The 12,365-nt window shown below is 44.2% G+C and overlaps 1 protein-coding gene across 1 annotated transcript; it reads left to right on the forward strand.

Annotated features, from left to right (window-relative positions):
* LOC112846048 (NLR family CARD domain-containing protein 3) lies at positions 1-10,695 on the forward strand. Its single transcript, XM_025905283.1, has 7 exons — positions 1-29; positions 667-752; positions 885-2,679; positions 5,709-5,882; positions 6,119-6,292; positions 9,965-10,011; positions 10,160-10,695. The coding sequence occupies exons 1-7, from the start codon at positions 1-3 to the stop codon at positions 10,693-10,695; spliced, it is 2,841 nt and encodes a 946-aa protein (XP_025761068.1).
* The last annotated feature ends 1,670 nt before the right edge of the window (positions 10,696-12,365 follow it).

The following is a 12,365-nucleotide window of genomic DNA, read 5'->3' on the forward strand; positions in this document are numbered from 1 at the left end:
ATGTCTGCAGAAACATCAGAGGGTCAGATGTGAAGCACTCAGTGATTTTGATCAAATGACTCATCAGTTATTGATCTGTACTACACTGATCTACCACGTTAGTAAAGCTGGTGTTCTGGTGGTGGAGAGACCTCGGATCATGTTCTGGTTTTGGAGCAGTGATCTGCTGATGGTTCAGTTTAATGAGCTTCTTCAAAATCATCCCTGACATCACCACTGAAAGGACGTCCATGAAAACAGACTGAAAATTACTGATATGTTCACAATCTGAGAGTTTAAAACTTGACAAACTTGATTCAGATGAAGTTATTTGAGCAGAGACTCCTGGATCTTTATCCTGTGTTGATCTAATTCTTCATGGTTCCTCCACAGAGTGGACCAGCAGAGGTCAGAGGTTCCCAGTGGTCAGTCTGCCCAGCAGCATCAAACACAGCTGGACTCCATATTTATGGTCTGTACATGTACAACAACTACTGTTACATCTATTCTGTTCACAGTCATCTCCATGCTGCTCTTTGTAGACCAGTGGATTGTCAGTGTGTCCAACATGGATCTGATGTTTGGCTCCATGATTTCAGTCTGATTGGATCATTCATAAAGTATTCTGTTCCAGCTGCTGGAGGACAACATCATCACTTTTGTGAAGAACGAGCTGAAGAAGATCCAGGAGGTTCTGAGTCCAGATTACCCAGAATGCTTAGAGACTCAGAGGAGCAGCAGCAGAGAGGCTTTTCTGAAGATCACGCACAGCAGTAAGAGGATTTATATAAAGATTTAAGCTGTTGGAAAAATGAGACATTTACTGATGTCTTATGAGTTGGAGCATGAATGTTTTAAAGATTAGTTCTTTTTGGAATTGAGTGTTTATTTTTCTTCCCATTCAGAACTTCATGCTGCAGTTTGTCAGCATAACCTTAAATCTGCTCTAAGGAAAAAGTTCCAGTGTGTGTTTGAGGGGATCGCTAAAGCAGGAAACCCAACCCTTCTGAATCAGATCTACACAGAGCTCTACATCACAGAGGGAGGGACTGCAGGGGTCAATGATGAACATGAGGTCAGACAGATTGAAACAGCATCCAGGAAACCAGACAGACCAGAAACAACCATCAGACAAGAAGACATCTTTAAAGCCTCTCCTGGAAGAGATGAACCAATCAGAACAGTGCTGACAAAGGGAGTGGCTGGCATTGGGAAAACAGTCTTAACACAGAAATACAGCCTGGACTGGGCTGAAGACAAAGCCAACCAGGACATCCAGTTCATATTTCCATTCACTTTCAGAGAGCTGAATGTGCTGAAAGAAGAAAAGTTCAGCTTGGTGGAACTTGTTCATCACTTCTTTACTGAAACCAAAGAAGCAGGAATCTGCAGCTTTGAAGACTTCCAGGTTGTGTTCATCTTTGATGGTCTGGATGAGTGTCGACTTCCTCTGGACTTCCACAAAACTACAATCCTAACTGACCCTAGAAAGTCCACCTCAGTGGATGTGCTGCTGATAAACCTCATCAGGGGGAAACTGCTTCCCTCTGCTCGCCTCTGGATAACCACACGACCTGCAGCAGCCAATCAGATCCCTCCTGACTGTGTTGGCATGGTGACAGAGGTCAGAGGGTTCACTGACCCACAGAAGGAGGAGTACTTCAGGAAGAGATTCAGAGATAAGAAGCAGATCAGCAAGATGATTTCCCACATCAAGACATCACGAAGCCTCCACATCATGTGCCACATCCCAGTCTTCTGCTGGATCACTGCTACAGTTCTGGAGGATGTGCTGGAAACCAGAGAGGGAGGACAGCTGCCCAAGACCCTGACTGAGATGTACATCCACTTCCTGGTGGTTCAGGCCAAAGTGAAGAAGGTCAAGTATGATGGAGGAGCTGAGACAGATCCACACTGGAGTCCAGAGAGCAGGAAGATGATTGAGTCTCTGGGAAAACTGGCTTTTGATCAGCTGCAGAAAGGAAACCTGATCTTCTATGAACCAGACCTGACAGAGTGTGGCATCGATATCAGAGCAGCCTCAGTGTACTCAGGAGTGTTCACACAGATCTTTAAAGAGGAGAGAGGACTGTACCAGGACAAGGTGTTCTGCTTCATCCATCTGAGTGTTCAGGAGTTTCTGGCTGCTCTTCATGTCCATCTGACCTTCATCAACTCTGGACTCAATCTGCTGGAACAACAACAAACAACCTCCAAGCGGTCTAGGTTTTTTGGAAAAAAAGAGTCTCTCCACCAGAGTGCTGTGAACAAGGCCTTAGAGAGTCCAAATGGACACCTGGACTTGTTCCTCCGCTTCCTCCTGGGTCTTTCACTGCAGACCAATCAGAACCTCCTACAAGGTCTGCTGACACAGACAGGAAGTGGCTCACAGACCAAACAGAGAACAGTTCAGTTCATCAAGAAGAAGCTCAGTGAGAATCTGTCTGCAGAGAAAAGCATCAATCTGTTCCACTGTCTGAATGAACTGAATGATCGTTCTCTAGTGGAGGAGATCCAACAGTCCCTGAGGTCAGGAAGTCTCTCCACAGATAAACTGTCTCCTGCTCAGTGGTCAGCTCTGGTCTTCATCTTACTGTCATCAGAAAAAGATCTGGATGTGTTTGACCTGAAGAAATACTCTGCTTCAGAGGAGGCTCTTCTGAGAATGCTGCCAGTGGTCAAAGCCTCCAACAAAGCTCTGTAAGTAAATATTTGATCATAGCTTCAGTTGTAATATGGCTGCTGGGCGTGAGCCTACATAGTTGTATAGTGTAAAAGAAAAACTTTTGACCACAATATTGCAACTTGAATGAATCCATCCATCCATCCATCCATCCATCCATTTTCTTCAGCTTATCCGGGGCCGGGTCGCGGGGGCAGCAGCCCAAGCAGAGAAGCCCAGCTCCCCCTCTCCCTCTTCCAGCTTGTCCGGGGGATTACCAAGGCGTTCCCAGGCCAGCCGAGAGATATAATCTCTCCACTGTGTCCTGGGTCTGCCCCGGGGCCTCCTCTTGGTGGGACATGCCCGGAAAACCTCGCCCAGGAGGCATCCTCGTCAGATGCCCGAAGCACCTCAGCTGGCTCCTTTCAAGACCTCCCAAGGGAAAGCCCTCTGCCACTTGGCTGCACCTAGAAATTCTGTCCATAAAGATTATGAACAGAATCAGTGAGAAAGGGCAGCCCTGGCGGAGCCCATCACCCACCAGAAACGAGTCCGACTTATTGCCAGCTATACGGACCAAGCTCTTTCAATGGTTATATAAGGATCAAATGGCCCGTAGCAATGGCCATAAAATGTTTCTCAGCTTTATTATTTTCAGTCACATCTGTTTTTGATTATTAATTGAATATTTTAAAATTCAGGCTTTTTATGTTATACAAAACATATTTTCTTATTATGTCTTGTATTGATTCTGAAGGAATTTTACTTTGTATTGGATAAGAAAGGAAATCAGTGGTATCACACATCACTAACAGCAACTTTAGTACCACTTCATTTTAATAAACGGGGGGTGCACCAAGATTGAGTATGAGATAAAGAATTATTTTTAACTGTAAGGTTGGAGAAATCTGTTGTTGGAAATTGGAAGAACAGGTCATCTTAAAAGTCACTGCATTGTAGTTTTCAGGCCCCTACAATCTGTGATCGCTTTTGCTTTGCATTATAAATGCTGCTATTTCTTTTTTTTTTTTTTGTCTGTCCCATTTGGTTCTTAAGCTGTCAGAATTGTTGTCTGAAGACCAACAAGGATACCAAATGGATTTATTTTGCCAAATGGATCATCATGGCATTGCCGTATTGGTCCATTTGATCAAACTTTGTTGTTATTATTTATTTTATTTTCAGTTGTTACAGATGGGACAGACATGACTGGGGGATAGGAAAGGGAGAAAGAAAGAGAGGAAGGAAAAGAAAAACAGAAGGGAAAAGGGACATTGAGAAAGGGCACTTACAAAGACAAAGAGAAAGAAAAAATAAAAAATCTCCTGGATCACCTGTTGAGAGAAAAAGAAGAGAAGACAAGCAAAAAAAACCAAACAAAAACAAAGCAACATACTAAACACAACACCATCACGTTAATCTAGCTGAGTGTGAACAGCAGTAAATACTAAATATTGAAAGTTGTTGTGCAGCACGCAGGACAGACAGCGCACAATGTGCTTTGAAGTAGCAGCTAAGAAAGGTGTAGTTTGTCTACGAACAGTGAACACCCGTGTGCACACCTGTGTGGATCAACGCGCTTGTATACAAAAGGTTTCCCCATGTAACGGTCTGCTAGAGGGTGTGGAGGCCCATAGCCCCGTCCCCCAGGGCATGAAGCAGGCATGGAGGAGATCCAGGCTCCAGACATCCAGAGGCCCCAGAGTGCGAGAGCCCAAGGAGTACCACCGGAGGGGCATCCGTGCCACCTTCCTGGGAAGGGCTGAGGAGATCCCCAGACGAGGGGGTCACCCAGTAGCCACGGAGCAGAAGCCAGAGGGGGCTGCACCGGCGTGCCCGCCGGCTCTGCCGGCAGCCAGCTGTGCCAGAGTGAACCGAGTTGCAGGCCCCGAGGCCGGAGGCCCGAGGGCCCCCTTTGCCCCGGAAGAGGCCTGACCGAGCGACAGGCATCGGGCCCCGCCAAGTAGCCACCGGGAGTGAGCCGGTGCATACCTGAGCGCCCAGCCCCGGACACCAAGAACCACCAATGCACCAACCCCTGAGGGCATCAGTTACCAGCAGGGAGTGTGGTGAGGGGAGATAGGCCTCCACACTTGGAGGGCCTGGGAGTACCCAGGGAGGTGGAGTCTAAGACCCGACCTGACATATAGACACAGACAAACAGGCACACACAGACATAAACATGCTTTCCCACCCTCATGCACACATATACAAACAGTCAGCACTCACCCAACGTAGGGACAGACATACATAGACATGTACACACAATCATACTCCCCAAACATACTCTATGCCCTGGGTCCAGGTACCCTCGCCCCCAGAGGGGGAAACGGCACCCAGACCCAAGAGATGTGACCCTTTCCCCCGGGGTGGAGGCAAGCAGACCGCCCCAGGCTCCGCAGCAGCAGGGAGGCCAATCGGACGGCCAACACCTCCTCCCAGCCCCCCGCCCCGATGGCTAGTAGAGAACGGGGGTGTGTGAAGACCCCATACCTCCCTCCTCCCGCTCATGTGTAGTGTTGCTGCGTGTTGTTCTAAAGTGCATTTAAAACAAGGGAGGGCATGGTGCTGCTGCCAGAGAGCAGCAGGTGTTAGCACGGCCCTCCCGAGAACCCTCAATGTCTACATGGATTTAAAATTGAGAGGTGGGCACCGGCGCCAGAGGTAGGGTTGAATGCTGCTATTTCAAAAGTCACGAATATTAGTGTATGTGTGTGTTATTGGGTAATAAACCAAAAAGAACAGAATCTACCAGCACCTCACTGATTTCTGCTTAAAAACAACAAAAAGGCAATAAAGCTGTAATTTATGGTCATTTCAATGGTCATGAGAATTTGCATAACCTCCAAGCCCATTGTTCCTTCAGTGGGCTGGTTTCAGTCATTATGCAAATGTACTGTTTATAAGATTTGGGGAAACCTGCAGTCAGCTGAGACTGAAGAAGTCACTTGGATGAGTGACGAAACGTTTCTCCCACAAAATGCTACGTCCAGATGAACAGAATCAACTTATGGAGAAAGCTGTGATTTGTTTTGTTGATCTTGTCTCCCTTCCCGCTTGATTTCAGACTGAGTGGCTGTAACCTGTCAGACAGAAGCTGTGAAGCTCTGTCCTCAGTGCTGAGCTCCCAGTCCTCTTGTCTGAGAGAGCTGGACCTGGGTAACAACAACCTGCAGGATTCAGGACTGAAGCTTCTGTCTGCTGAGATGAAGAGTCAATACTGCAAACTGGAAACGCTGAGGTCAGATCAAGCGATATCAATTTTTTTAATCAATTAACGTCATTTAATCAATTTCATTTGGAAAATATTCACATAATAAGTCACAGTAAACTGCCACTCTTTTGTCACATAAAGCAATAAGGATTCCAGCATTTCCTGAAACAGTGTTGAAATATTGTAAATATAGTAGCTCCTCATGGCACCATGAATATACTTTAACACAAGTGTTTCATGTCTTCTTGTCACCATTTTCTCAGACTGAGTGGCTGTAACCTGTCAGACAGAAGCTGTGAAACGCTGTCCTCAGTGCTGAGCTCCCAGTCCTCTAGTCTGAGAGAGCTGGACCTGGGTAACAACAACCTGCAGGATTCAGGACTGAAGCTTCTATTTTCTGCAGTGGAAAGTCCAAAGTGTACACTGGGAATTCTCAGGTCAGGATTCAGTCTTTTCTGATGATGATTTAAAACCTGAGTCACATCGGTAAATGGCTTACTCATTTATAACAGACATGATTTGTCAAATCGCCTTATATCTAACCCAAAGGTCCTGTATTTTACTACTTTACTACCTCCTAATAGTTATCTTAGAGAATGTATATGTTCAAGTTTCAGCACCAAAATACTAATCAGAGTTTTTTTTTTTTTTTCCCTGGATCACATGTGTACCCTCCTGGTTGGAGCTCTAGCAGCCTGTATCAGTGAATGTAGCTTTAAATGAAATTGCTGCCCCCTGTCAGCAAGTGGTCTGAGTGACCCACAAAACAGCAAATATGAGCACTGCATGTGTATGAGGCTATGCAGATACATACCTGAATGCGACACTAACTTTGTCTCTGAGAGATAACTTTTATTATTAAATACACTTCATTTCTCATCTGTGTAGAGAATGTAGAGTTTGACATGCTAATATTACAAAATGCAAAATCCCACTGAATCACAAAGAAATTGTTTTTGAGTATTTATGGTTGAGCTGATGAACTTGTTCAAACAAACCAGTCATTTACACAGAAACAGCAAAAGTGAAACTTTTTCAGGGGACTTACCACTAAGCTTGTCCTGCTACACCTCACTGCAGCATTGAAAACTGTTGATCACAGTGAACACATTGTTAATATTCTCACACATTTACATTATCCATGTAGTTCCACAGGGTCCTCTGCTGGGACCAATCCTTTTCATGTTATAATGTCTGCTTTGTATAATGTCTGCAGACTACATTTAGATAGTGACATTAAAATGTATTCAGTTGAATCACTGTCCACGGAGTCTGAGTCAGATGGAGACTATAGATTTAGTCTGGATGGATAATCAGTGTAAGTACACTAGGAGTAAAAGGACATCTTTGCACAGCCTGTGGTAGACCCCGGCCTCTATGGACCGTGTGCTTAAATCCTGTGCTGCTATTATTAGCGCCTGTGCTGTCTTTCAGTTCAGCTTTGTCGAGCCTCTGGTAGGATTTTTGATTTTTGATGTCAGACACTTTTTTATATGACCTGTGTAAAAACAAATCAGTAAACACATTAAGCTGAAGTAAGATGCACAGTTTGAAAAGTGGGGCACAAAAAATGTTGCTGTTTTCTGGAAAGTGTGTCTAAAAAGATGGAGAAAGTGAAGAGAAAAATCAAAGATTAAGAAGAAGAAAATGGCAGAGGCAGTTTCTCTGGGACTGCCTGCAGATGGGGCAAGACTTTATAAGCAGGGACGATTGGAGAAAATGTAAAGAGGCCATAGGATAAACCAGGAGATGAATATTCTGGGGATAGTTAACAGGCCATGCAATTAACTAATAACCACAAAGGCCCTGACAGGTAATAAACCTGTTATTACTTACAGTGGCTTCATAAATGCACTGACGGAAATGTCCAGTGTATCATAAGCCAGCCAGTCCTGTTACTGCAATTAACTGAAAATGTAGAGATGCTGGGCAAACAATTTGATCAAATCCACTGTGGGAATAATTGAAGTGATGACGGCAGATGTGAGAGAACAAAAATGAATCATATTGAAATGTTAAATCAGGAAAATCCTGGAGAGGAGGATAGTTCTAATGTTCAGTTTGTAATGTTTGAATTCAAAGCAGCTCTTAAATGTATAAAAATGACTTCACCTGGGAAGGATCAGGTGTGTTACATCATGATGAAGCAGTTAGAGGATGCTCTGCTGCTCTTCTATAATAGAATATATCAGGAAGCTGGAAAGAACTGTGAAAGCAGGGAAAGACCCCACTAAGACCACAGGTTATAGGCCTGCAGCTCTAACATCTCATCCAGGGAAAGTCATGGAAAGTATGACAGTGGACAGACTGATGTATGTGACTCAAAGAAGGCAGCTGTTTGCACCTTCTCAGCAGGGGGAGGAACACCATGGACCCAGCAGTCAGTTAGAGTCAGAGATGAGGAAAGCTCAGTGCATTAGGAGATGAGGTGTGGTTTGTATCAGCCAACTTAAATGATGGAAATGAATGAGCTGTTCCTGGTTAATATCCTGTGTTTGCTAACAGTATTACAGACCCAGGCCTAATCTGTCATCTGTTAACACGTCCAATATCTCCTCATTTATTGGTGGATAATCCCCTAACATGTTTTAATGCACAAGTTCATGTTCTGTGTGCTGATAACATCCAGTCTGTTCTGTGTGGAAATAAAATAACTCAATGAAACCAGAGGAGGTCTTTTCTGGAGAAGTTGTGGTGGGATTGTTGCTCCTGTCGGACTCGTCTGTGTCGCTGCTGCTGATACAAAGTTGGAGGTAAACATGTCGGCTAAAAAAACTGAAGGGAGATGGCTCATAGACAAGTGACCGCCACTTTATTAGGTCACAGGTGTACTGTACCTGAGACAGTGGCCACTGTGTACCTAATAAAGTGTCAGCCATGGTAAACGTGTTTCCAAGAGGAGAAAAGCAGCTGGCAGCAAAGGCAGGGAGGTGTCCTTTCCAGCTAAACAGAAGAGGAATATAAAGATAATGAAGGTCACAGTTTGAATCAGTCATATTTCATTCAATACAGTGATGAACTGATCTAGGATCAGTCCAATCATCAGCAGTTTGATCCACGGATGGATTGAAGTGTATTTGTGAAAATGTTGGACTGTTCCTTTATCAGTGTGTAACAGTGTGTGTATGAGAGCCATGTAATGTGGAGTTTTGATACGTGAGAGATTTGTGATGTTTAGCGTGTTTGGAGGCTGCAGTTAGTGTGTAGTTGGTGTGTAGTTGGTGTGTAGTGTAGTGGTTGTGTTGTGTGTCAGTTCTATAGTGAACATCACAGTTGCTGCTTTAAAGCCACCAAAGGCAGATTGCAGTGTAAACGCTGTCTCTACATGGAAAACAGGAGTGATCCACCTCCTCCTGTCAGACCTGCAGGTTTATCCCTGTGCTGTTCTCCTCTGTCTTATAGTGACACAAACTATTTTTTGCAGTGGCACAAATCATTTGTGTGGCTTCTTATTTGATGCAGAAAACCTGATTGTTCTGTAAATAGTTTGGAATGCTTATATAAAACCCTCCTGAGGCCTCGGCTGCATTTTTAGGGAAATAGTTGCAGAGTTTTTGTTTGCAAAACTTGTGCATCATTTTTAAAACGTACAAAATGATTGGTTAAACATGTTTGTGGTTTTTCCAGTAAAAACGTGACTTTTTTCTCCTCTGATATTTCCTCCAATAACTGGAGATATGGTGCTGATGAATGTGTCAGAACTAATCCAAAGATATAACCCTGTACAGTCTGGAGAAATGGCATCATCCAGTCTGTCCTGTTTCCATCAATCACTGTCTGCTTGGCCTCAGTCATGAAGCATGACGGGGCCAGACAATAAGGTCTTTAGAGAGGCTCATCTGTGCTGTCTTTCCTCCATCCAGGACCTGTAAAGGTCCAGAATGAGGGACAAACACATCTCTACAGACCTTTCACATCATGGAGATAAACTGTTCACTTTTCTTCCTTCAGGCAGACGATGCAGAGTGTTGTTAACAAAAAAACAGACACCACAGACAATTCATTCCCCCGGGCTTTCACTTTGATGAACACTGTGAATGTTCATGTGTATGAGAGCCATGTAATGTCCATGTGTGCATGCTGACTGCTCTGACCCCTCCTCCTTTCAGGGTGGAGCCTGCTGGAGTCCGATGGTTGAGTCCAGGTCTGAGGAAGTGTAAGTGTGTTTTTAATGGGATTCATCAAAACAAAGCAGCACACATTCAACCATCTTCATCATGTCAGGAGTCATCATCAAAGTGTCAATCAATGAACAGATGATGGATCAATAACTGCAGCTGGATTGTGTTTGTTCTCTCCATCAGATTCCTGTCAACTCACAATCGACACAAACACAGTGAACACAAAGCTCCAACTGTCTGACAACAACAGGAAGGTGACACGTGTGGAGGAGGTTCAGTCATATCCTGATCATCCAGACAGATTTGATGTTTGGGAACAGCTGCTGTGTAGAAATGGTCTGACTGGTCGCTGTTACTGGGAGGTCGAGTGGAGAGGAGACGTTTATATATCAGTGAGTTACAGAACAATCAGAAGGAAAGGACGCAGTGACTGTGTGTTTGGATACAATGATCAGTCCTGGAGTCTGAGCTGCTCTGATGATGGTCCTCTTTGTGTTTGGCACAATAACATACAAACATCCATCTCCTCCTCCTCCTCCTCCTCTGTCTCTAACAGAGCAGCAGTGTATGTGGACTGTCCTGCTGGCACTCTGTCCTTCTACAGAGTCTCCTCTGACACTCTGATCCACCTCCACACCTTCAACACCACATTCACTCAAACTCTTTATCCTGGGTTTATGTTAGACTGGTCTCCTGGTTCCTCAGTGTCCCTGTGCTGAGTGGAGTGTAAAGAGTGTCTCCTGTTAGAGAAACACTCTGACTGTTGAACAGATAGTTCAGTCTGTACATGTCTGTCTCTTTCACTCACAAACACGTTTTCAGATTCATGGATTCAATCAGTTGATGTTTGAAACTCTTCTCAATGATTCCTTGTAAACTTCTTCCTCTTCAGTCCTTTAAAGCTGGAAGCTCCCATTATTCCAGGATCCACATGTTGATTTTCTGTCTTTTTCCTCTCAAAGCTTCACAGTGACTCTCAGTATGTTGTGTTTCTCTGAAGCTCAGTTCACAACCAGCTCCTCTGCATTTTCAACAAGTCTGAGCTCATTAAAATGAATCCAAATGTTTGATTTCTCTTTCTTAATGGGATGTTTCCAAACTCTCCACATGCTCTTACTGTTTCACTGATTGTTGGAAGCTCATCATGTGAAAATGTTTCAGCCATATAAGCTGAAAATATTGGCTCAATAGTTTTGAATGCAGTTCTAACCAGTGTGCTGGGATTTTAAAAATCCGTGGCTGCTGCCTGATGTTGGGCCCACAGAGGAAGACGACTCACTCACTCTTCTTCTCTTCCTCCTTAAACATGTGGAAGGAGAGCAAAGTGCTGCCAGACTCTTATTTCTGACAGGAACAGAAGAAACCACAGCAAACTGTTCCAGTTATTCATCTTCATCACAATCTAATTATTTATGATGGTGTCTTCAGTCTGAGGGTTTGAAGTTTCCATGTCTGTGTGATGTGTGGTGTGAAGGCTGCTGGTTAAACTGGGACTCACTGTTTAAAGCACTGAGTGCTCATAGAGAGATGCTCCATGAGTCCCAGTACAGACTACAAACATGGTGGAAACTTAGCTTTGATATCCACACACTCTGCACGTCTGTGAGTAACTGTGATGAAGATGTGCAGAGATCTGTGTACAAACAGGAGAAAGACTGTAAAGACTCTGTGCTTCTAACAGCCTCTGTTAACATATGTGAGGCTGTTTGTTGTTGTTGCCATGGAGCTTTTCACTGTTTGGGTCAGCAGGTCATGTGATCAGGTTTGTTCTGTGAAAGCTGGACGATGGTTCAGTGTCAGGGTTTGTTTGCATTCATCAATAAATATCTAAATAAATCAAAGACTCCATGTTTTTTCTTTCATCATGTGACCTCTGCTCATCCATCTCTGTGTGTATCAGGATACATTTAGTTCATAATACACAGAAAAATCAGAGTTATTACCTGTAATAAATGTGAAAGTAAAGATTCCTGCAGTGATAACCAGGCAGGACTGAAACACATCCAAGCTGTCACCACGGTAACAGCACCGTCCATCCACAGGTGAGGGGAGGAGCAAAAAGAGGGACTTTCACCATTTTATACTAAAAACACTCAACTAATGTTTCTAATATGAAACAAATAAGCCCACATTAATGTGAGCATTTATTAAATAATAATAATAATGATTTCCTCCTGATCTCATTTCCATAGCAGAGAAAACTGTGGTGTATATTGAGGTGGAGGGTGTGGTCTATGGCTCAGGTGTAGAGTGAGGGTGGGGTGCACCACAGCAGCATGCTGGGACTGCTGAGGGTGGAGGAGGGAGTGATGATGACATCAGAGCTGCAGCAAAGCAGTCAGCAGCACAGAGACCAGTGAACACACAGTCTGTTCATCTTTGCATAGAT

The sequence above is a fragment of the Oreochromis niloticus genome, linkage group LG3 (genome assembly GCF_001858045.2).
Source record: "Oreochromis niloticus isolate F11D_XX linkage group LG3, O_niloticus_UMD_NMBU, whole genome shotgun sequence".
NCBI lineage: Eukaryota > Metazoa > Chordata > Actinopteri > Cichliformes > Cichlidae > Oreochromis > Oreochromis niloticus.